Here is a 25,674-nt window from a genome sequence, read left to right as displayed (position 1 = left end):
AGAAAACAGAGGCAAAGAAACTGTTAAAAATATCAGCTTTCTTGTCTGGTGTAGCCACAAGATTACCATTTGAGTCTTGCAGGGACCCTACATTGCCTGGTGCCCTCTTCTTGCTCCCAATGTACTCGAAAAAGGACTTTTTGTTGTCCTTAATCCTGGATGCTAGCCTGAGTTCCATTTCTGCGTTGGCCTTCCTAATAGCTCTCCTACACTCCCAGGCAGAGGAGGAGTACTCCTCCTTGGTGATAGCTCCTTCCTTCCAGTGGTTGTATGCCACCCTTTTAGTTCTTAGGCATTCCTGAATGCCCTTGCTGAGCTAAGAGGATTTCTGAGGCACTCTTACCCCCCCCTTGCTTCTCTCAGGGACTGTTACCCTTTGGGCCTGGAGGATCGTCCCCTTAAGGTACGACCATCCCTCATGGACTCCCATGTCTTCTACCTTCTGGACACTTACTGCCTCCCCCACTAATCTCTGAAGCTTATTGAAGTTGGCCCTTCTGAAGTCAAGGGCTTTAGCCTTGGTGTAAGCCTTTGACACCCTGCAATGGTTAGTGAATTCCAACAGGTGATGATCACTATTGCCCAGGTGGTCAGAGACCTGCAGTCCCCTCACCAGGTCATCCCCAGTGGCCAGGACCAGGTCCAGCAAGGCATTGCCCCCAGTGGGGCTGTGCACCTCCTGGATAAGGTGAAGGTCCTGTAATACAGCCAGGAAGCTACGCAAGCAGTCAGACCTGGCTGTCTGCTCCTCCTAGCAAATGTCTGGGTAGTTTAGGTCACCCATGACAATAACATCTCTTGACCTAACCACCTCCATAAGCTGACCAGAGAAGTTCTGGTTTAGCTCTTCCCCCTGGTTGGGTGGTCTGTAGTAGACACCCACTGTAAGGTCCCTTTTGCCACCCCCCTTGTAGTTTGACCCACAGTGTCTCTGCCCAACACTTCTCTAATCCAAAGCTAATCCTTGATGTGAGGTGCTCTTTGACATAAATCGTAACCCCCTCACCTTTCTTCTCTGTCCTGTCACTTCTATATATGGTGTATCCCCGAATGCTCACCACCCAGTCGTGGGTAGGGTCCCACCAGAGTTCTACTTGATATAGAAGCCAACAAGGAACAGTTCTGCTGCACTCTTGACGAAGTCCTGACTGCCTGTGTCAAGGAAGACAAACTCATCCCCATGGATGACTTCATGGCAAGAGTTGGGCAACTTTTTGAACTTTGGAGTGGCATGAGTGGGAAAGAGGGGGTGGGGAAAGTCCATTCCAATGGTATCCTCCTCCTCAGCAAATGTGCAGAGCACGACTTGGTCATCAGAAAATACTATCTTCAGACAGTGACAGATATATATAAGACCACTTGGAAAGACTAACGCTCCAATCACTGGCACATTCTTGACTATATTATTGTCAGATCCCATGATTGTACCAGTGCTCATATCACCTGAGTCCTGAGAGGTGCAGATGACTGTTGGACAGACCACCATTTAGTCAGATCAATCATGGACATGCAGCTTGCATAAGAACACTGTAACCAACTGAAAGGAATGTGGAAGAGATTTAGCATCAAGGCACTCCAAGACCAAGGTAGACTTCAGTCTCTTCAGCAATGCCTGACTGAGAAGCTCTCTGACTTACCTGACAACATCAAGGACATCTGCACACATTGGGAATAATGTAAGAATGTTATTCGCAAGGCACGTGATAAACTCAGTTGGATAGCACTTATCCATCAGAAGAGAACCACACTCTGCAGTTGGCAAAATGAACTCTCCAACGAGCAAAAACAAGAGGCTTATCACTGTTCAGAGGAGCCATTGTTCAGAGGAGGGCTACAGGATATCAAGAACCAGTGGTGGCAAGTGAAGGCCATAGAAATCCAGAGTTTCACCAATCAACATGACATGAGAAGCTTTTTCAAGCAATAAAAGTCATCCACAGGCCACGTTCCAGTGTCCCAACCCCCTTGTGATACCAGGATGACTCCACCCTTCTCACAGATATTGTATCCATCAAACAATGCTGTAAGGAGCAGTTCAATATTCTACTCAAATGTGAATCTCAGGTCTCAAATGTCACCATCAAGTCCACCCCTCAACACCCAGTAATAGAATCTCTTGCTGATCTTCCCCATCCTTTAAGGAAATCTGGTGTGCCATCACTCAGACCAAGAACAATGAAGTGCCAGGACCAGATGACATTCCCTCAGAGATCTCCAAAGCTGGTGGAATAGCACTAGTGCAAAAACTTCACCAACTTATCAAAATATGGGTTACTGAGGAAGCTCCACCTGACTTAAAGAATGCCAACATGGTGACCATCTTCAAGAAAGGGGACAAGTCAGTGTGTGGAAACTACCAAGGCATTGCCTTCCTCTCCATTGCTGAGAACATTCTTACTCATGTCTTTCTGGATCGCCTCCTCCCTCTTGCCGAAGATGTCCTTCCAGAATCCCAGAGTGGCTTTAGACCATCATGGGGTACCACTGATATGATTTTTGTTGCATGATAGATCCAGGAGAAGTGTAGAGGGCAACACCAGGAGCTGTTTATGGCATTCATTGACCTAACCAAGGCCTTTGACTCCATCAGTCATGAAACCTTATGGAAGGTGCTGGCTAGGTTTGGTTGTCCACTGAAGTTCATCAGCATCCTCAAGCTACTCTGTGGTGGGATGACCACCACAGTCCTTTGCAGTGAATCGGAGACGGACCCGTTTACCATCTGTACTGGTGTCAAGCAGAGCTGCGTCATTGCCCCAACCCTTTTCTCCATCTATCTTGCTGTGATTTTGATTCTCATCCATGACTGCTTTCCTCCTGGAATTGCGGTTGAGTATTGAATGGACAGTTAGCTTTGCAGTGCCTTCACAGCAAAACAAAAGTTACCAGGACTGGTATCACTGACCTTCAGTATGCTGAGGACTATATTATCCTCGCACACACAGATCTATCTGCAGTCCACGCTTGACCTTTTTTTCAGGCGCCTATCATAGCCTGGACTCTCCCTTAATATTGGGAAGACCAAGGTGCTCTGCCAGCACAAGCTGTCCTTCTCCCCTCACAAACTGCCATTGCTGGAGAACCTCTGGAAAAAGTTGAGCATTTCCCATACCTTGGCAGCCACCTCTCCCAGTCTTGATGTAGAAATCAAACATAGGATTCACTGTCATGTATCCTTTGGTAAGTTGATTTGCCAACTGAAATCTGCAGATGAAAACTAAGATCCTGGTCTACAATGCAGTGGTTATCCCCACGCTCCTCTATGGGTGTGAGATGTTGGTGACATACCAGAGCCATCTTAAGTGCATGGAATGGTTCCATCAGTGATGCCTCAGGAAGATCCTTCATGTTAGATAAGAAGACCACTGTGCCAGTGTCAGTATCTTCTCTGTAGCCAACATAACCAGCATTGAAGCAAAGATCATGAAACATTAACTCTGCTGGGCAGGCCACTGTGTGGAGATGGCTGACGCACCTCATGAAGCAAGTCCTCTTCTCTCAACTCAGTCATAGTAAGAGGACCCATGGAGGACAGAGGAAGTGCTACAAGGACACCGTGAAAGCATACCTTAAGAAGGGTGGTATCAACCTTACAAACTGGGAAGTGCTGGCTGGCAACAGGTCTAAATGGTGCTGCACCATACATGAAGCTGCAGTCCACTTCAAAGTGAACCATCTTGCTCAGGAAGCTGAGAAATGACAGAGGAGGAAAGAAAGCACACAACATCTCGGCCAACAGCTGTGCTTCCTCCCAAGGCACCACATGTCATATCTGTTGAAAAATGTGCAGAGCACGGATTGTACTCTTCAGTCATCTTAAAACTCACCAAAAATCCCCCCTCCCTAGCAGACATCATCCTCTTATTGAGAAATAGCCGAAAAGGAAAGAAAACATACCTTTGTGCATCAGCTCTAGGAACAAACTCTGCTAGCTTTTTCGTTGTGCTTTTTCAAATGGCAGAAAACCAGCAACAGCTGATGTGTAGGCACAGAAAGTGCCATGAGTTAGACCAATCGTCCCAACGCAGCAGATGTTAGATTGAGCTCCAATTTGGAGCTGATCCAGGGAGAGAGGCTACATCACTGCAGCCTCTTCCCCAACTCTGCCCCCTATCCCTGATCCCTAGTGCTGTCTTAGGATGGAAGGGGAAGAAGGCAGGGGAGGGAGGTGTGGGGTTTCCCCAGTCTGTGCTGGAGTGGGAGGGTGGATGGATTGGAGCTCTCCGCCTTGGGTTGGCTGGGCAACTCCAATCGTTCCACCCTGCCCTAGCTGGGTAGCCACCATAATGAACTGTCTCTGCTCCCTTCCCCCCCCCCTTATGAAAACTGCACTGGGAGCAGGACTGGGCTATGTCAGCTTGCCCTGCTCCCAGCACATACAAGTTAATGACAGCACTGTGCTTTGGAGTGCCTTTTTATGTGTCATGGGATTGGGCCCTTTTAAAGCACTCTGCAGCCATGTACTTGTGTTAGGTCATGGCAGTAAAGTGCTTTCAGGGGCCAGATCCAGTAAAAATTGTCACTTCTGTCTGTGGCTTGTAGCAACGCAGCCACTGGCAATATAGCTACCTGCTGAGCAGGAACAACAGACAGAAAAACTTGTTCCAATAGTAAATGCTAGGGGTCAAGCAATATTACCAGAAGATGATGCAGGGAGAACAGGACAAGAATTGTGGGGTTCTCAAGATACTTCTGAAATGGCTGGTGGAGGAGAAGAACCTATTTTGGAGCTTAGTTTAGGACTGACCCTTGCAGTGAGGGCCAAACTAGGGTCTTCTGGAAGGAAAATAATAACTTCTGTTGCTTAAGCACAAGAACCAGACTTTAGGACATGGAAGCCATATCAGAGTTAAAAACGTCTGTATGTGGTTTGGCAATAAATGATACAGAACTACATTATACCATTGTGGGCTATAAATGATCATTTCTTTCTGAAAGACTGTTGGAAAATGTATGATCATTAGTTCTGGTATAATGAAGACCTGAGTTCAGTTACCAGCTCTGCCTAAAGTGACCTTGTGCAAGCTCTCAGCTTTGTCATTTCTCAAAGCATTAAACCTTGGTTCCAAAGTAAGTTTGTGAAATGCACAGAAATATTGACAGCTGTCAGTTAAGAAGCTGGACCTAGAGCTCACAAACTTGCTATTTAACACGCCTTCCCTTTAGCTTTCATAGTATTGTCTGGTACTGTATCTGCCTCTCTCATTTAGCTTCACTGAACTCACATTCCAGGTAGACTGTATGAGCTTTATGTGACTCAGATCAGAAGAGTTTGTGAAAGCTCCTTTGAGCCAGGTAGGAGGCCTGGATAAATTATTTTGGTAGATCTATAGGAATTAGCAGGGTCAGAGAATCTCTTCAGATATAAAGTTTTGGCCTACAGTTCTAAGGTGCATAGAACATAGCCAAAAGATAGCAGAAAGCAGTGTTTGATAGGAGATAGGCAATCTGTGTGAAATTTAGCAATTACTGGGTGTGTTTCTGTTGTGTTTAAAATTAGTAGGAGTGCACAGATAGAGATTTTGGGTGCCAATACCAGTAGCTGATATTTAAAGAGGCATATCAGCTGATACCAATCTGATATTAGATACAGCTGCCATCAGGTGGTAAGTCTGGTGTGGTGGAAAGGGAGGGGGGTGGGAAGAACATGGAGGGGCAGATCACTGCCCCTCTTGGTGACAGAAGGAGGGGGCAGGCACTGTCCAGCTGGGGGAGAAGGGGGCAGAACCATGGCTTGTGGGGTGGGACCAGCTCCTGCTGCTGCTTGCACCCCAGGAATGGGGGGAGGAGTGTGTGCCACCAGATCTGTGAGGCGTGGGGCGGGCTGCAGCTGCCAGCTGGAGCCGGTGCTGCACTGGGCTGTTCTCGGTGGGGGCTGGGCTCGGAGTGGGCTCCGGTGGCGGTGGTAGGAGGCTGCAGCCACCCCAAATTTCGCTGCAGCTCTGCTCCCAGCCCCTGTACCGCCACCTGCCAGCTAGCGCAGCCCCAGCTGAACACGCTGCCTCCACCTAAACACCAGGAAAAGCCAAGGCTGTGCCAGCCAGTGGATGGCAGCATGGGGCTGGGAGCAGAGCTGTGGCGAAATTCAGGGTGGCTGCAGCGTTCTCCCAGTGCTGCCAGAGCCCACTCTGAGCTCAGCCCCCGCTGAGAAATGCCCCACGCAGCACTGGCTCTGGCCCCACCCCACAACTCCAGCCTACACCATGCCATGCAGATCTGGGGGCACGTATCTCCCCCTGCCCACCTGGGGTGCAAGCAGTGGCGGGAGCTGCCCCTACCCCGCGAGCCACACCACCATCCCGTACCTCCCCTCCCCGCCCCCCCCGACTGGACAGTGCATGCCCCTGACCCTTCCCTGTGGGGGGTGTTGATTCCCCACCCCCCCAGCCCTTCCCTACCCGCTCCCCTTCTGATTTACCAGCCGAAGGCAGCTCTCCACATTGCTGGGTCTGCTGCGGCTGCACACAGCAAGGCATTTATTGGCCAAATTATTGGCCCCATTTGGCTGATATCTGATATAGACAACATTATTTCTATTGGTCCCGATCCAATATTGGACAATATATTGGTGCACCTCTAAAAATTAGATGAAGTAGTCATAATGGTTCCTGCTTATCTTAAAATCTGTGACTCAATCTCTCTCATGTTTTCAGGCTGATAAGGAAATCATACCTGGAGATAGCACTATTGCATTTTCATCTGGCTAAAAGTAAGGAAGAGGATTCACAAAGAGTTAAGAAAACATCCAAAATAAAGGTATGTAAATGCATATTTTTAGTAGTAACCTCCTCAGAGCAGGAAACATGGTTTATTCTAGCATGCGGTGTACCTTACTGCAATATGAATTACGAATAAGCAATACTAATAAACAGTAGAACAGCAGAATTATATTTTGGCTAACTTGGTTTGTGGCATTTTTGGCAGTGTGAATGTTATATATAAGAGTGATTTAAAACCAGCAGGAAAACATAAAGGTCAGAAGACCTCAAAATCACATCTTAGTTTCAGACTGTTTACTAATTAAGTAGTGATTCTGAGACCAAGCCAGAGATTATCAGTTGAATTTTAAGCATACATGTCTGTATTCCAGAATGTAATTTCTCAGTGTATATATAAGTGACAGCATGGAACAGACACATGATGCAAGCATAATGCATGGTAGCCACATACATGAGATTATCAGAGCAGCATAGGACAACTAAGTACAGGGGAAAAAACACGGAGAAGTTGCCTTCTAAAACTTCAAGGTGGCCAAGAAAAATATACATGAAAACTATCTAAAAAAATCATGAGTTGTGGGCAAATATTTTATAATAAAAAAGGAGATGGTTAGTATTAGTTGGGTTGTTTCTATAAAATTATTTGTGACTTTATAATTGTTGATAATTTCTACAACTTTGTTATAATTCTATGAGGATTCCATGCCTAAATATACATTAACATGACAAATCTATAAACCTAATTATAAATTGTTCCTAAATTTTAGCCTCTTACTAAAGAATACATTTCTACTGAGAAAATTCCACATATATCGGAAGTGTACAAAGCACAGGCCTGGATTGCAATAAGAGCAGCCATGCAGGTTGGTGTGATATTTTGGGAAATTTTATGTCCTTGATTTTATCAGATTCTACTTCTAACAGCTGTCAAGACAACACAATACAGGAGATACAAGAATTTAAATATCCTGGGACATCTACCAAGAATCTTTTGGAACAGCTAAAATGTACACAGTGTAAACAGTGCATTTAACCTCTACTGTCCAAAGCTGACAGTTTGCTTCTACTTCGCTTTAGTGCAAATATAGAATGCGGTGTCTGATGTGTGCACAAAAATTTGACATATGGGTAGACATCAGCAGCATCCAGGTGAAAGTGCCTGATTTGAAATCACTTGTGTGGTAATTAAGTTGTCGACAGTAATGATTTATTTAACTGTGATATGCACTGTATGTCAGATAAAAATGGCATATTTCCCTTCCGTCTCTGTTAAAATTATTCTATATTGAGTGTTTCAGTTTTTCATTCTTAGTGGGCTTACCTCAAATTTTAAAATATATGTATAAATATTACAGTGAACTGATCCTAAATAAAATCAGTATTAATTTTAGGTCAGTGAAGCTACCGTTGCGTCTCAGCTATTAATTGGAAGGAACACTGTTAAAGGACATGAAGTGAAGGATGTAGTCCAACAGAGAATTCCAGAATTTGCTTCTTTGGATCTTCTTGCCTCATACGAAGATTTTTTGTCTGGTATTCCTTTATATCTAACAAGTTTAAAGCATTTAATAAGAAAAGAAAAAATCTATAAATAGTTAATCTACTATCTAAGTGCAAATGATTTGTTTATGTTCAAAGATAAATGACTTGATTTTTGGTAGAAGGTGCATCTCATCCCATCTTGCAACTATTTGCAAGATTGCCTGACATAGTGGTAAATAGGACATGAAGATGAGCACATATACTGGCTCAGCCTATTCTTGTAGGAGAAGGACAAGTTAGACTCTTAATGTTTTCTTCTAATGCCACAGTACTCACAGGTGAGTCACAGCTACATAGTAACCATAGTAAGAAAGGGATTAGGACATTTCTTAACTCACCATCATCTTATCCTTATGACTGAGTCACAAAAAAGAATCAAGAAGATAAGGACCTACACACCTCCTGCATAAACAGTTTTTACAGTGGCTCAAACAGGGTGGAATGGAATGACACATTAGCACCTAGGGCTGTGTGTAGACAAAACGAGGGACGTGTGTACGCAACACTTTAAAGTGAGCTAAATGATTTTGCACTGTTTTAATGGTGTTGGTGTTTGCACACCTCACTGGCATATTGCGCATTAATTCCAGCCACTGCAGGAAATTTGGCAGTGTAATGCACATTAAACAACTTGGGGCACAGCAAACTAAAACTCCTCTGAGGAGTTTTAATTTGCTGTCCCTACAGCTGCGAAGCAAAGCACCAGGTTCTGTTCAGCTTTGCAGCTCTGCAGGAAGCCCTGCAGGCAGCCTGGAAGCAGCTCAGGAAAGCAGGCTCTGCCCAAGAAAAGTGGTGAGCCTGATTTCCGCGCCGTGCCCCCCCCGAGCCTGCCTGAGCTGCGTGGAGGCCCAATGCTTCCCTCCGCAGCTGTGGTGCCCCCTGGGACTACCCAAGCCGGGTGCCTGGCAGGGGAGGGGGCGCCGCTGCTGTGGAGGTGTGGAGGGAAGCACCAGCCCCCCTTGCACCCCAGGGACCTCTCTGCGCATAGACAGCTTCCCCTCCCTTCCCTCTGCCAGAGAGGCAGGTAAGTCGGGTGTGTGCATGACACTGGGGCGTTAATTGGCCCTAAACTGAAGCAATGTTTTTAAAAACCCACCACTTCAATTTAGGGCCCCTGTTTTATAGATTCATAGGATTCATAGATGTTAGGGTTGAAAGGGACCTCAGTAGGTCATCAAGTCAGGCCTCCTGCCCTGGGCAGGATAGAGTGCTGGGGTCAGATGATCCCAGCTAGGTGCTTGTCCAGTCTCTTCTTGAAGACTCCCAAGGTGGGGGAGAGCACGACCTCCCTTGCAAGCCCATTCCAGAGTCTGTTAACCCTTACTGTGAAGAAGTTCTTTCTAATGTTCAACCTAAATCAGCTCTCCGTCAGTTTGTGGTCATTGTTTCTACTTACTCCAGGGGGTGCCCTAGTAAATAGGGCATTTCCTATTCCCTGCTGCCCTCCCCTGATGAATTTATAGGCAGCCACAAGATCACCTCTTAGCCTTCTCTTGTGAAAGCTGAAGAGATCTAGGTCCCTCAGTCTCTCCTTGTGGGGCCTGCAGGCCTCTGACCATATGAGTGGTCCTCCTGTGAACCCTCTCAAGATTCTTCGCATCCCTCTTGAAGTGTGGTGCCCAAAACGGGATGCAGTACTCCAACTGCAGCCTGACCACTGCCGCATAGAGGGGAAGCATCACCTCCCTGGGCCTGTTCGTCATGCATCTGCTAATGCATGATAGTGTGGTTAGGCTTGTTGATCACTTCATCACGTTGACGACTTATGTTCATATTGGAGTCAACTGTGACTCCAAGGTCCCTTGCCGCTGCTTGTGCCGCTGACAAGGTCAACCCCCACCCCAGCCTGTAAGAGTGTTGGTGGTTCTTTTTGCCCAGGTGCAGCACTTTGCATTTGTCTTTGTTGAACTGCATCCTATTTCATTCTGCCTGTTTTTCTAGCATGTCCAGATCCACCTGGATCTGTTCCCTACTCTCTGATGTGTTAACTTTGTTCCATAATTTGAGATCATCTGTGAACTTGGTCTGGGTGCTCTCCATGCCCTCATTCAAGTCACTGTTACTGATGAAGATATTGAATAGCACTGGTCCAAGGACTGAGCCTTGTGGGACTCCACTACCCACATCTTTCCAGGTCGATATCAACCCATCCATCACCACTCTGGTTGCAACCCCTAAGCCAATTTACCACCCACCTGACCATGTAATCATCTACATCACAGGCTGTCAGTTTATTTATGAGAACAAAATGAGATACTGTATTGAAGGCCTTCTTAAAGTCCAGGTAGATGATGTCTACCTCGACTCCTGCGTCTAAGCATTTTGTGACAGGGTCATAAAAAGAAACAAGGTTCGTTGGGGGCAGGATGTACCTGCAAAAATCCATGCTGATTTCCTTTCAGCATTATTTCCCTTGCTGGGCTCCCACAAATGTGATCCTTAATGATTTTTTTCCAGAGTTTTCCCAAGGATAGAGGTGAGACTAACTGGCCTATAGTTTCCTGGTTCCTCCCTCCTCCCCTTCTTGAAAATAGGGACCACATTGCCCCTTTTCCAGTCTGTACTAACAGTTAGTGGGCTGGTGTCCCTCCTGTGTCTGTCTGTCTATGATCCAGCTGAGAGATTTGTCTTAGTCTGTGTCTAGGAATACAGATGCAAAGAACTCATTGAAGAGCTCAGCTTTGTTCCCCCTCCCCTGCCCTAGTTTGTCCTGTAGGGGTCCTATACTACCCTGCACCTTCCTTTTGCTCCCTATATACCTGAAGAAGGACTTTTTGTTGTCCTTAATTTTTGTCGCCAGGCTGTTCTATCCTGCTTTGGCCTTCCGAACTGATTCCCTGCAAGTGCAAGCTAGGGAGGTATACTACTCCCCTATTTCCACAGCCTGTATACCTCTTTCTTTGCCCTTAGGTTTGCCTGGACTTCTCTATTCAGCCAAGAGGGCTTCTTGTCCCCTTTGCCCCCTTTTATGTGCAATGGGATTGTCTTCTGTGCCCATAGGATTGCTCCCTTGAAGAATGACCATCCTTCCTGGACCCCCATTTCACCAATGCTCTTGAGCTTTAATGCCTCACTAACTAATCTCCTGAGCACACTGAAGTTAGCCTTTCTGAAGTCTAGCACTTCAGACCTGCTGGTTAATTTACCTACCTTTCTCCAGAAAGTGAATTCAGTCAGTTGATGGTCACTATTCCCTAGGTTACTTTGTACCTGCTGATGCCCCACCAGGTCATTCCCTGTAGCTAACACTAAGTCCATTAAGGCATTTTCTGTAGTGGGATCGTATACCTCCTGTGTTAGGTGGAGGTCTTGTATGCAGGTTAAGAACCTACGTGAGCAGTTAGATTTGGTGGACTGCTCCTCCCAGTAGATGTCAGGGTAGTTTAGGTCACCCATGACAACCGTATCTCTCAACCGTAAGGCCTCTGAGAGCTTTCTGGAGAATTCCAGGTTTAGCTCATCCTCCTGCCGTGGCAGTCTATAGTAGACCCCCACTATCAAGACCTTTTCCCCACAACCCCCTTGTATCCTGACCCACAGTACCTTGGTTTGGCCCTCCTCTGATCTCATCTTGATTTATAGAGGATGTATATTGTTCCTTAACACAGACAGCAACACCCACCACTTTTTTTTCCCCACTCTATCCATCTATACAACCTGTAACCCTTAGTGACTCTGTCCGATTATGAGCAGGGTCCCACCAGGTTTCAGTTAGTCCAACCAGGTCGAAGTGGTTGCTTGCAAGCAGCAGAGACATCATGGGTTGTGCATGTTCCTCCTGCTTGTTCCCCATGCTCCTAGCATTAGCGTAGAAACATTTAAGTCTGCCCGATGGGTGCCCTTGGTTCCCCCGCCGTCCTGATGTCTGTTGGGCCCCTTAGTGCTTACCTGGGCTGATCCTAGGTTTTCCTTATCCTCTGCTTCCCCATCCCCTTATGAACCTAGTTTAAAGCCCTTCGGAGATCAGCCAACCTGTAAGAGAACAGACTTTTACCAGTAGAAGAGGGATGAAGAACATCTTGTCCCAGGATGCCTTGTCTCATGGAAGTGCAGCTCGTGGTTGTAGAAGCCAAAACCCACATGATGGAACCAACTCCAGAGCCTCGGGTTGACTTCCCTGATGCAGGTATCATGATGCTGACAGTGACAGCTGACCGGAAGGATGGATGAGAAGACCACCTGTGCCCCCAACTTCCTAAGCCTGGCCCCCAGAGCACTGTAGTCACTCATGACGCGGTCTGGACTATTGGCCGCATCATTCGTGCCCACATGAATGAGGACCACGGGATAGTAATCAGAGGGTCGGATGAGGTTGGGAATCCTTGCAGTGATGTCCTGGATCCTGGCTCTCATGCTGTGGGATCTAGTTGACAGATAAGCCCCTCTGTGGCTCTCAAGAGGGAGTCACCCACCACAATAACCTGGTGTCTCTTCCTCCAGTTGCTCAGTTCTCACTCAGCCTGTCTGGTGGTTGTTGCGGACGTGTCTTCCCCTGCGGCTTCCTCTGCTGCATCATCCTCCAGTGTTGCCAGGGCTTCGTATCTGTTCCCCAGCTGCATTGGGCAAGCAGTCACAGCCGCACGCTGTCTAGCTCTGGAGGCAACCATCCTCCATTCAGCTGCCCTGAGACTCCCGTGATGTCTCTGTGCTAGGTGTCTGGTCCTGCAGAGAATGAAAGTATCCATCAGTTTGGCTCCGGAGCAGTGAGAGACGCGCGGGTGAAGCCTGCTGCGCCCCCGCTCCCCCGAAGCCCCCCAGACACCCCCTCAGCAGCCGCGGAGCCGCCTGCCGACCCCCAGCACAGCCGGAGGTAAGCGGGCTCATGGTGGGAAGGGGTTAACTCCTCGCTCCCTGGGAGGAGGCCGCTGCCTGGTGCCGGGCCGGGCCAAGCCCCCGCCCAGGCCCCTACTTGGCCCAGCCCCCCAGGGAGTGACAAGAGAAAGAGTGGGGTACTCACCAGTCCCCCTCCTGTAGGGCAGGGCCCCCCAAATCCCAGGCAGGGCCCCCCTGGCTTGAGAAACCAGCGTTCCCCGACGGCAGGCCCACTGCGCATGCACGCAGTTTAAAAGGGCCCGCCAAACGGGGGAAAAAACAAACAAACAAAAAAAAGCTCAGTTAGGCTCCGGAGCAGTGAGAGACGCGCGGGTGAAGCCCGCTGCGCCCCCGCTCCCCCAAAGCCCCCCAGACAACCCTCTCAGCAGCTGCAGAGCCCCCTGCTGACCCCCAGCACAGCCGGAGGTAAGCCGGTTCGTGGTGGCAAGGGGTTAACTCCTCGCTCCCTGGGAGGAGGCCGCTGCCTGGTGCTGGGCTGGGTCAAGCCCCCGCCCAGGACCCTACTTGGCCCAGCCCCCCAGGAAGCCCCGCCACCGGAGCCGCGCGAACAGGCAGCGTAAACAGGTGCTCCAGTTCGCGCGGGAGGGCACGAGACCCTGCCTGCGACCCCCCCAGAGTAGTCAGTCCCAGCCGTAGCCAGCCTACCAGAGGCATGACACAGATGGGCACGCGCCGCACCCCGAGGGTCCCCTCGGGCTCTGCGGCCCCCCCATTGGGCACCTCAGAGACGGCCACCCAGACAGAGCCCATGGTTCCGGGCTCCACACAGACGGAGCCCCTGGCTCTTGGCTGCGGGGGCTGCCTGTCCCTTTTTCAGGCTCTGGGGCCCGGGAGCATGGCCACCTCCCCTTGCGGGGTCTGCTCCCTACTGGGGTCTCTGGCGCGCCAGCTGGAGGAGCTCCAGGCCACAGTCCAGAGACTGCGTGCCATCAGGGACTGTGAGCAGGAGATAAACTCCTACTGCCAGGCCCTTCTTCCCCGGGAGCTGCAGGGTAGAGCACCGTCTCCCTCCACGACTAAGGAGGACTCTGGGACCTCCCGTTCTGCCCAGTCAGGGGCATGGACCAAGGTGGTCAAGGGCCCGAAGGCCCGCCGCACCAAGGCCCCTCCCTTGCTGGAGCTTAGCAACAGGTTCGCACCTCTTGCAGCCCCAGCAGAGCCTGCTCAGTTGCCAGCTCCCGCAGGCAACCCAGGCTCAACCGCAGCTACTGGCCCCGCTCTCCCCAAGTCAAAGCGAAAGGTGTTTGTTGTGGGAGACTCCATCCTGCGGGGCACTGAGGGGCAATCTGCCGCCCCGACCCCTTAGCCGGGAAGTCTGCTGCTTCCCGGGGGCCCGCATCCGAGACATTGCAGAGAGGATCCCGCAGCTCCTCCGGCCCACAGACCACTACCCTATGCTCCTTATTCACGTGGGCACCAATGACACGGCTCGGAGCACCCCCAGCCAGGTCATGAGGCGCTACAGGGAGTTGGGAGCGGGGCTTAGGGATCTGGGAGCTCAGGTGGTGTTTTCGTCGATCCTCCCAGTCTCAGGCTATGGGCTGAGAAGGGAGAGGTGGATCCACGCAGTGAACCAAAGACTGCGGAGCTGGTGTCATCGGGAAGGCTTTGGCTTCCGTGACCACAGCCCGCTCTTTGGCGAGAGAGGCAGCGAGCTGCTGGGAAGAGCTGGCCTCCACCTCTCTCCCCTGGGGAGGAGGCTCTTCTCAGCTAGGCTGGCTGACCTGCTCCACCGGGCTTTAAACTAAGCCCGCTGGGGGATGGGGGGACTACTGCCACTGCTGGCCCACTAAGCAACCCTTGCGAAGCCAGCAAACCAAGGCACTTAAGGGAGCCCACCCCTGCCCCAGCCCTGGCACAATCTGTGGGCAAGGCAAGAGCCCCTAAGGGCACACTTGCCTGCCTGTACACTAATGCCAGGAGCCTGGGTAACAAGCAGGAGGAGCTTGTCCTCCTGCTCAGTGCAAAGAATTATGACGTCATTGGGATAACGGAGACCTGGTGGAACTCCACCCATGACTGGACCACGGGTATAGAGGGCTATACCCTGTACAGGAGGGATCGTGTTGACAAAAGGGGCGGGGGTGTAGCTCTCTATGTGAAGGAAAGCTACATGTCCCTGCAAGCTGATGTTGGCGACCGGCATGGACAGCTAGAGACCCTCTGGGTAAAAATTCGTGGGAAAAACGGCACAGGGGACACAACGGTGGGAGTCTACTACAGACCTCCCACTCAAAGTCCTGAGCTTGACCAGGAGTTCGCCCGGGAACTGACTGAGGCCGCTTGCTCCAGAACCTTGGTTGTCATGGGTGACTTCAATTACCCGGACATCTCCTGGGAAGATCACTCAGCAAAATCCGAGCGGTCGCAAAGCTTCCTCTCGCGCGTGAGATGACCTCTACCTGACTCAAGAAGTCTGTGGGCCAACGAGAGGCAAAGCGCTGCTCGACCTACGGGGGACGACCTAATCGGCGACCTAGTGATAGATGGGAAGCTGGGTGACAGCGACCATGAGCTGATCACCTTCACCATCCGCCGTAAAGCTGGCAAGTCAGTCAGCAACACAGAAGTCCTTGACTTCAGAAAAGCCGACTTTGACAAGCTCAAGAGGCTTGTCGGTCAGGCCCTTAGGGACCATGACCCCAGAGAGATGGGAGTTCAAGAAGAGTGGTTGCTTTTCAAGGAAGCAATCCTCAGTGCACAAGCTAAATCTATTCCAACAGGGAGGAAAGGCAGCAAGAAGGCACAGCAGCCCCCCTGGCTCTCCAGGGACCTAGCGGACCTCCTGCGGCTAAAAAGGAAAGCCTACAAAGGATGGAGGATGGGATTCACCTCCAAGGAGGATTATTCTGCACTGGTCCAGTCCTGCAGGGAGCAAGCCAGGAAAGCCAAGGCTGCAACTGAACTCCAACTAGCTTCAAGCATCAAGGACAACAAAAAGTCCTTTTTCAGATATGTGGGGAGCCGGAGGAAAAGCAAGGGCAACGTTGGACCCCTGCTAAACCAGATGGGGCAACTGACAACTGACACCCAGGAAAAAGCCAACCTATTAAATAGGTACTTTGCGTCAGTCTTTCATCAGTCCCATGGGACGCCCATGCCTGCTATGGGACAGGGAGATCCGGGTGATGGGGATCCCCTACCCTCCATCAATGCTGACCTCGTGAAGGAACACCTTGAGAAGCTGGATACCTTCAAGTCAGCCGGCCCTGACAATCTGCACCCCAGGGTACTCAAGGAGCTGGCGAGCGTCATAGCCCAGCCCCTGGCACGGATCTTTGAAAACTCCTGGCGCTCTGGTGTAGTGCCCGAAGACTGGAAGAAGGCCAATGTGGTGCCGATCTTCAAGAAAGGGAGGAGAGTGGATCTGGCTAACTACAGGCCCACTAGCCTGACTTCTATCCTGGGGAAGATCTTAGAAAAGTTTATTAAGGAGGCCATCCTTGAGGGACTGGCCCAGGCTAACATTCTAAGGGACAGCCAGCACGGGTTTGTTGCGGGTAGGTCTTGTTTGACCAATCTCATTTCCTTCTATGACCAGGTGACCTATCACCTGGACAAGGGAGAAGAGATTGATGTCATATATCTTGACTTCAAAAAAGCCTTTGATCTGGTATCCCTCGATCACCTCTTGGCCAAACTGGCCAGTTGTGGCCTTGGCTCCACCACGATCTGCTGGCTGGGAAACTGGCTCCGTGGTCGGACCCAGAGGGTTGTAATCGATGGCAGTCACTCATCGTGGTGCCCTGTGACCAGTGGGGTCCCTCAAGGCTCTGTCCTGGGACCCATCCTGTTCAACATCTTCATTAATGATGTGGACATTGGAGTCAGGAGTGGACTGGCCAAGTTCACCGATGACACCAAACTTTGGGGCAAAGCATCCACGCCAGAAGATAGGCGGGTGATCCAGGCTGACCTGGACAAGCTCAGCAAATGGGCGGACGAGAACCTGATGGTGTTTAACACTGAAAAATGCAAAGTTCTCCACCTTGGGAGGAAAAACCTGCAGCATGCTTATAGGCTCGGCAGTGCTACGTTGGATAGCACTACAGAAGAAAGAGACTTGGGGTTCATCATTGACCACAAGATGAACATGAGCCTCCAATGCGATGCTGCGGCTAGTAAAGCGACCAAAACGCTGGCGTGCATCCATAGATGCTTCTCGAACAAATCCCGGGATGTCATTCTCCCCTTGTACTCGGCCTTGGTGAGGCCACAGCTGGAGTACTGCATCCAGTTTTGGGCTCCACAATTCAAAAAGGATGTGGAGAAGCTTGAGAGAGTCCAGAGGAGAGCCACGCGCATGATCAGAGGTCAGGAAAACAGATCTTACGATGACAGGCTGAGAGCCATGGGACTCTTTAGCCTGGAAAAGCGCAGGCTCAGGGGTGATCTGATGGCCACCTATAAGTTTATCAGGGGTGACCAGCAGGATCTGGGGGAACGTTTATTCACCAGAGCGCCCCAAGGGATGACGAGGTCGAATGGTCACAAACTCCTGCAAGACCGTTTCAGGCTGGACATAAGAAAGAATTTCTTTACTGTCCGAGCCCCCAAGGTCTGGAACAGTCTGCCAGCGGAGGGTTCAAGCGCCTACATTGAACACCTTCAAGAGTAGATTGGATGCTTATCTTGCTGGGATCCTATGACCCCAGCTGACTTCCTGCCCTTTGGGCAGGGGGCTGGACTCAATGATCTCCCGAGGTCCCTTCCAGCCCTAATGTCTATGAAATCTATGAAATCAATCTCATCCCCCGCAGCCTACTTATCTCTGCGTGGACTTCCCTCACCTGGGCACATGTGGGACAGGTCAGGGAACCCCAGGTCCCCACGTTACCCCCAGGCCTCAGAGGTCCTGCCAAGCAGCGCCCCAGACAGGGGGCCAGGACACTGCTGACCATCCAAGCGGCCTGTCTGGGTGGAGGCCTCACAGGAACTCTGGGCCAGAGGCAGCAGCAGGGCAGGGTCCCTGGCTGCGCTTCATGTCACCACCCCCATAGTAGCCCCCCTCTTCATTCACTTATCTGAAGTCTGTCAGAAGCTCCCATGTACTCCTACATGGTGTGTATTCCTACCCATGAACTGGCTTCTGAACTGCCTGTAAATTGCTCTCCTGTTGGCAGTCCTTGTTTGCCGACTCCCTGATCATCTGGAGAGTCTCCTTTTATACCCTGGGCTGACTCAGGCCCAGGCAGCAATCCCACAACCATCAACACTCACTGGGCAGTCAGCACTCACTCCCAGCTTCTCAGAGCACCTTCCCCACCCCCCCAACCAAACAGTCAGCTAAACCAAAGGTACAGGCAGCTGGATCACTTACCTTTTTTGGGCAGGATGTGGTGCCTGGCCTGGCTTCTCTCTTTCTTCTCTCCTCTTGCCTCCAGAAACTGCCTGCAAACTGCTCCCCTGTTGGCAGTCCCTGTTCACAGGGTCCCTGGTCACATACACCTTAAGTATATTAATACATGGAATAGAATCTGACCCATTACCTGGAAGTCAATATGTTAGAAAGCCACCATTACATTTTGAGGCCAGACAAATGTATATATGTCTAGTAGATTTTTATGTAAGACTATTCCAAAAATTATGTGTCTTGATTTTGTATTGGTTGTTTCTTAGAATCATAGAAAAGTAATGCTGGGAAGAACCACAGATGGTCAGCTAGTCCAAGCCTCCAGTTTAGGCAGGATAGAATCATTTCATGTAACTGCTGATCTTAGGATCAATCTAATGGTGAAATATACAAGCAAACCTTTAACAGTCAAGTACCACTTGAGAAACAAAGTTTAAAAACACCCGTGTTTGCTAAATCACATGGGATAAAGCAATAGGAGTGCTTTTTTCCCAACCTCTAAAATTATTTTACAAACAACAAAGTTCATTAAAAATGATAAAATGGCATTTTTTACTTAAGGAAAGAATTTTGAAATAAGATATTGTAGAATCATGTTTTTTCCAGATGCTGAGGAATACAGAGGCAAAACAGGGATGTTTTAAAATAGGAAACCTTGATGTTTGATAAAATTCTGTTCCAGTGACCTAATTTCAGTTATACCAATGAATGACATAGATTGAATTATTTTGTGTGATAGAGGCTGGTGAAGTGGAGCAATGACTGCTTGCTGTACCATTGGTGAAGAGATGTATAATAATTGGTTTATAAAAACATGTGCCACATATATGCTACTGTCTTCCATTAATCTGATTATCTGGCACCACTTCCATCTGGTTATAATTGCTGATTATTTTTCTTTTAGCAAGTGTTGCAGGTGTTTGTTCTGATAGTTTAGAGAGGGAATGCCAAGGAGAATGGAAGATGCACAAAGGAAATACTAAGCCAAAATATTAGAGAGAGAATTGAAAGGAAAACTATCAGCGCAACATGCAAAGTACTGGCTTTGGAGGCACTAATGAAGTAAATGGTTACATTTGCACTTACGTGCAATCTGAACATTTTAAATACATTCTGTGTTTACAATTGACAGTAAAAAGACCTTAAAAATGAAAATAGGAGTAATGGAGGCATTACATATTTTTCTGTATGCGCAGATAATTTATGTAAACTTTTGTCTGGGAGATTATCATTAAAAATTAATACTAAAACAGGTTGACAGACCTTGTAGTGGTGAGGTCTAACAAAAACTGGATCACAGCTGACAAGGAATCATTTTCTCTCAGTAGAATTAGGAAAGCCGTCTTTCATAGTTTTATCTGCCAACTGTCAGGAATTCTAAAGAAATAAATATTTATCTTTTTGAAACAGAAAGTAAAACTGTGCTGCTAAAATCAAGAATAGTTCAGATATGCTTCCAGATCTGCAGCTGCAAGGATCCCCATTATGCTAAAAAATACTAGGGTATAATTCACTGCATAGTCTCCAGTGTTCCACAATGTGGATTACAAACCCTTCAGTGCTATCTAAAAACGTTGTGTTGGTAATAACTTCCCTAAAGGTACCACTTGCGCATGATTTTCTCACTCCTGGGTCCCAGTTTGTTAGCTCAAGACTGGTGAAGCTAGCTCTTAAGGTTTTTAATGGTTTAGCCTCCATGGCAGCAGAGCACAGGCCCATTCTCCTTCTGATCATTCTGATCCCTTCTGAGTACAGATACTGCCATCTGAATTGTCAGTTGGCAACCAGTTACTTCCTTATTGAGGTTGGCAAAAGAGTTGTCAGGAGCTTGCCAGAGACGTTTCAGCAGTTGTTAGTCGAATGTTCAGGATTGAAACAATAAGTAAGGGGTCTGGTCCTGCAAGCTCACTACAGGCAGAACTCCTGCCCATTTTATTTGAGTTTTGTAGGAAGAGATCTTTCAGGATCATTTAGATAAGAAGTATTAGACATGTTTAATTTGCACAAGTAATCTGGGACTTTATTAAAGATTCCAGTGCGATTATGACTTCTCAGGGTGGGCTAATCTAATTTGACGAGTAGTGCATCATAAAGACCAGAATGATACCAGGCTTTGTTTAACGGAAACAAATGGTTAATCAGATTTTAAAAGAAAATGGAGTTAGGATTATTAAAGATATATTTTTATAAAGAATTGCATAAAATATACTGCTCAATGAGAATGAAGAGTCAGGATCTTACCTTGCTTCTGACCACACAGGTGGAGTGCTGGGTTCCTTTAGGGCCACTGATTTCAGGATTTCATGCACATCCAGTAATTTGCCTGTGTGCCTTCAGCTGCAGGGTCAGGGCCCCAGAAAAGAAGGAACCAAAATAATAGAAATTTAGTTAAAAGTATCAAAATGGAAAAATCATATGGGGAATGACAGAGCTTCCCAGAGAAAGAGAAACTGTTAACAGAGAACATAGTAAGGCACTGAGCAGCAAATATATTGCAACAAGTCTTGGGACAAAAAACCCTTGGACAGTGAAAAAGTGCTATAAAGGCCAATGGTAGCTTCATTAGATGGAGAAGTGTAGAAATTGGCCCCTTTGGAATGAGAAAAGAGAAAATAAATTAAATACATTTGTAGATGAATAGGATCTTCAAATATGCTTGGTCAAACTATGAAAGATAAGGTAAAGAGAGTAATGAAAATGTACTATATAAATTACCTAACATAAAAGTATAAGATTAAATTAAAAGCATATAAACAAATAGTAACCCACATTTGGATGGCATCATGCTAAATAATTTTGAGAGACAGTGGGCATCTCTACACAAGATGTGTACTATGCAGTAGACTAATTAGCTGCACAGTAAACAGCTCAATGCCTACATTGGGGTATCTAGTGGCCTAGGGGGATCTAGTGGGCTGTTACAAGCTAGTTAGAGGGGACCAGCAAGCATTGGGAGAGTCCCTGTTCTCCTGAGTGCTACCAGGAGTGACTAGAAATAATGGTCACAAACTGGCAGAGGGTAGATTCAGATTAGACATCAGGAGGCGCTACTTCACTGTCAGGGTGGCTAGGATCCGGAACCGACTTCCAAGTGAAGTGGTGCTGGCTCCTGCCTTGAAGGTCTTTAAGACAAGGCTAGACAATCACCTTGCTGGGGTCGTTTGACCCCAGTACTCTTTCCTGCCATGGCAGGGGACTGGACTTGATCTGCTCAGGTCCCTTCCGACCTTATCAACTATGAAACTGTGAAACTACATATGCACCCCTATTAGGCTGGAGTAAACTAACTTACTCCGCAGAAAGATAGTGCTTGTAAATATAAGTACTATCCTGCTATGGAATAAAAAAACTCCACAGTAGTGCACATGTAGACACTGCCCTGGCTGGCAGGCTGAGGGAGCAGTGGAAGGCTGGCAGGCTGACCCCCTGGGCCCTCTGCCAGATGGGGCTGTTCCAACCATGCCCGGGAGCTCCTGAGTTTATTGCTGCACATTAATAAACATGTGTAACATTAATAAGCTGAGTTAAAGGTGTATAAGTCTTAATCCATATCAAGTTGATGTACTCCATGGCATACAGAGCAGAACAGCATCTATCCTTAAGGCTTAGGATTGGTTTGTGTCTGTTAAGTACAGCCCAAAGGCAGAGAGTCACACTGCTCCAGGGAAAAATGGGAAGCCTGCTTGCAGCAGACATTTTTTGGCTGCAGAGGCATTCCATCTCCTATTACTCCTTTACTGAATATAGTCCATTCCCCTGGTCTTTGTGCTGGCACAGAATAGGGTGGCTCCCCTAAACCTTTGGGTGCTGACAGACGTACAGCTCCCCGCTGTAACTCACGCTACTTTACAGAAAGTGCTATGAGTTAGAGCAAACATCCCCACAACCCAACAGATGTTCCCTGTTGGGCTGGGAGGGTGAGGGATTGAGCTCCACTTTGGAGCCGATCTAGGAGGAGCTGCATGTCTGCAGCCTCTCTCCCCTAGCCCCCCATATACCCCAGCTCTGGTGCTGTCTGCACAATGAGAGAGGGTAGAAGGGATGGGATAGAGCTCTGGGATGGGGTTTGCCCAAGGGGGGGCTCCAATCCACCCACCTGCCCTCCAGTGCAGGCTGGGCAAACCCCAGCTCAGAGCTCCATCCCATCCATTCTACCCCTTCCATTATGCAGATAGCACCAGGGGTGGGGTTGACCTGCATCAACCAGCCCTGATGAGACAGAAGTTAATGAAGGTGCCCCACTTCAGAGCACTTTCATCTAAACCCTTGTGTAATGAGGGTTAATTTGTCATGCAGTTGTGCACTTTTAAAGTGCTCTGCAGCTAGGCACTTCTGTCAGGGCATGGCTGTAGAGCACTTTCAAGGGGCCAATCTCATGACAAATGTCACTTCTTTCAGTGCCCTTCATGGCACACTCCTTTCAGCAGAGGGAATCCTGTTTTGTCCATCACCTTGGTAAATGATGTGCTACAAAATGAATATCAAATGGTTTTTGTCTGGTCAAAAAGCAGTGAAGATCCTTATGCCTCACTATCTGCTTCCCACCCTGCCTGAATTCACAAGGGCCAGACAAAATCTCTCCCTGGATGTTGGAATATTTTTCTTCAGAGTGTTAAGTCAATGTTGGAAATGGCTTTGCTGTCTTTCCCCTTGAAACCTATATTACTGGGGTCAGGTCACAGGTGACATATTCCCATATAGATAACCAATTCCAGTCTAAGATTCAGAAATAGCTATTATAATGCAAAAACCTTTTCATGTGTGCATTGTAATTTATTTTGAGACAGGCTTCTTAGTTTTTAAATTTGCAGACTTTTGGTTGAATAGGATGGCTATAGTTAGCTTTAATTGTTTTTGAATTTGCAGATGGCTATGATGTTGTCTATAAAAACCTTCTGGCCTCTTCTGTCAGAAAAGAAGAAAACATGCAACCTGAAAAGGATCAAACAGAAAATGAAGCAACACAGTGTGGTGCCTCCACAGGCCAGCAGAGCAAACCAATTATAACATGGGTCCATTTAGTTCGCTACCATAATTACTTAAAACAACTGAACAGCACAAGCCCTGCATTTGGTATGAGATGGTCCATTTTTCTTTTTTCTAGAAGCTTGGAGGATTTCACTGAAGTCAGTGGATATATGTCAGTTTAAAGCCACTGTAAATGAACATGGAATCAGGCTTTGCCATGTTGTGATTCTTTTTTGTGTTACCACATCTTAGCCTTGCTACTAGAAGTGGCTTTTGAAATTGAATTCTTATGACTATTTACATAGTCATGTTAGACACTAAAACTATTTGTAATTACGGGGATATCAGTAGTGGTTTGATAGTCAAGGTCAGATGAGATGTAACCTCCCAGACTCTAATGTTGGTCTTTGTTATCCCCAACTGTTGTCTCAGTCTATGCCCATACCTAACTCCTTGGGATGGATTCTTCTTCCCATTGAACAGCTCTTAAATGCCTCTTTACTTGTTGATTATTTTATTGTTGTAGCACTGAAGGGGAGATAATTGTTGTATGCTGTCACGGAACTGAAAGGCCATTATGGTACTTTGGTTGTTTGTACCAGTGTAACAGTGACCTGGTCCTTTAGTGGCGCTCAGACACTAACACTCTATTATATAATACAATAATAATTAAGTATATGTATTTGAAAGGCATACTCATAAAGCTGTAATTTGGGTGATGTGCCCAATGCAACTACACAGGCTACACTATTACTGGGGGGGCAATCATGCTAGATCCAGAACTGAAGTTGCATCAGGCACCGTGCTTATTCAGTAAGCTTGGGCTGATGAGCTGCATATGGTCATTGCATTATGTTTGTATGGCAGCAAGACAGTGCCAGGCTGAGATACCCTTGCACTTGTTCTGAGTGCACTAATGGAGGAGGGACTTGTCAAGAACCTCACATGTGGTCTGAAAATCATACAAGTATGGCTCTGGGTATTTTTACACATTTGTATTCAAATATCTTGAAATAATGGATTACATATTTTTGGTTTATATACATATGAAGCAGTCATAGAAAACTGTATAATTCTAGGTGACAAATGACAAGTTAATAAAGACTCTATTTTCCCAAATCTGTCTCTGAATCAGGACCTGGATCATTACCTGCAAGAGATGCACTCTTCACCTCTGTGTTTGATACAGGAATTGTTCTGCGCCTGACAGAAATGCATCTTTTCCTCAAAAAACACTTACCTTTATATTCAACATGTTGTCTTGATGATTTTCCAAAAGAGCTACGGTGTTTGGAAAAACCAGTTGTTAGTTTGGCTGATCCTGTAAAGGTAATTTTTAAATATGTATTTCCATGAAACAGATGCGGCACTTTCCTGTCCTAATAATTAAGATCTGTGGGCACTCTGGTATACTATTTCTTACAACTTCTTCTGTAAGGGTGAAATTCACAAGGCCTGTGCAGCACTTAAATCCCTACACTACATATACAGACTTTAAGTGATGATTAGGAGTCACCACTGCCCCAGAATGATTTACATTGAATGCACATTATTTATTGAGTGGTGAAAAAGAGCAGTAGTTATACAGGATTATGTCTTAATGGAAGAATGTGATTTAAAAAATTGCCCGTATTATTTGGGAAGACCAGTACTTCTGGCTTATCCTTTTGTCAAAACCTCATGCAGCAAAATGCCATAAACTGGAAGTACATTATTAAAACATACAAACCCCTATCCTGTTGGACTTGGGTATATGGCAATAATATTCTGAAACATGATCTTCAAAAAAAAAAAAATTAAAGGTAGTATATATCCTTGTCTAAAAGTCCTTCATAGTGTCCTTTAAAAGATATGTTACAATTGCCAATATGTTTGTTAGTTTAGCTGAGTTGGTGGTTTTACAGTCAATCTTTTTAGCCTGAAGACTGCAAACAAACATGGTACTTAATCCACCCTGAGCCTCAAATATAAATAAAGCTGTGTACTCATACCACCCATAGCAAACTTGAACACTTGTCAGTGCAGGGTCTATAATAATAGTAACATGCCTGTGGAATTTTACAGTTCTTGAAGGCTCAATATAAAATAAAACATCATTTTCCTCCCAGTAGTCCCATCCCGTTGCTCATCTGAACAGGAATAACAATTACCATTATAACACTAAATGACAGGTAATTCTTTATGGGTTATTTTTACTACCCATGTTCAGTGTATTCTTAAGTGCCTGGGAGTAGGTGTTGTCTTATCCTTCTGATTTAA

General features: G+C 47.3%; 1 protein-coding gene across 1 annotated transcript in view; it reads left to right on the top strand.

Moving 5' to 3' along the window:
- The window catches only part of CFAP54 (cilia and flagella associated protein 54), a 247,897-nt gene that overhangs the window by 195,438 nt on the left and 26,785 nt on the right, over window positions 1-25,674 (top strand). Inside the window, exons 61-65 of the mRNA XM_090042868.1 lie at window positions 6,654-6,756; window positions 7,487-7,582; window positions 8,111-8,252; window positions 23,314-23,520; window positions 24,551-24,744. Coding sequence (XP_089898994.1) covers window positions 6,654-6,756; window positions 7,487-7,582; window positions 8,111-8,252; window positions 23,314-23,520; window positions 24,551-24,744 — 742 coding nt within the window. The remainder of the gene's footprint in view (window positions 1-6,653; window positions 6,757-7,486; window positions 7,583-8,110; window positions 8,253-23,313; window positions 23,521-24,550; window positions 24,745-25,674) is intronic.

The sequence above is a fragment of the Crocodylus siamensis genome, chromosome 4, assembly GCF_052110815.1.
Source record: "Crocodylus siamensis isolate JL-2025a chromosome 4, ASM5211081v1, whole genome shotgun sequence".
NCBI classification, from domain to species: Eukaryota; Metazoa; Chordata; order Crocodylia; family Crocodylidae; genus Crocodylus; species Crocodylus siamensis.
This window is presented reverse-complemented; position numbering and strand designations above follow the sequence as displayed.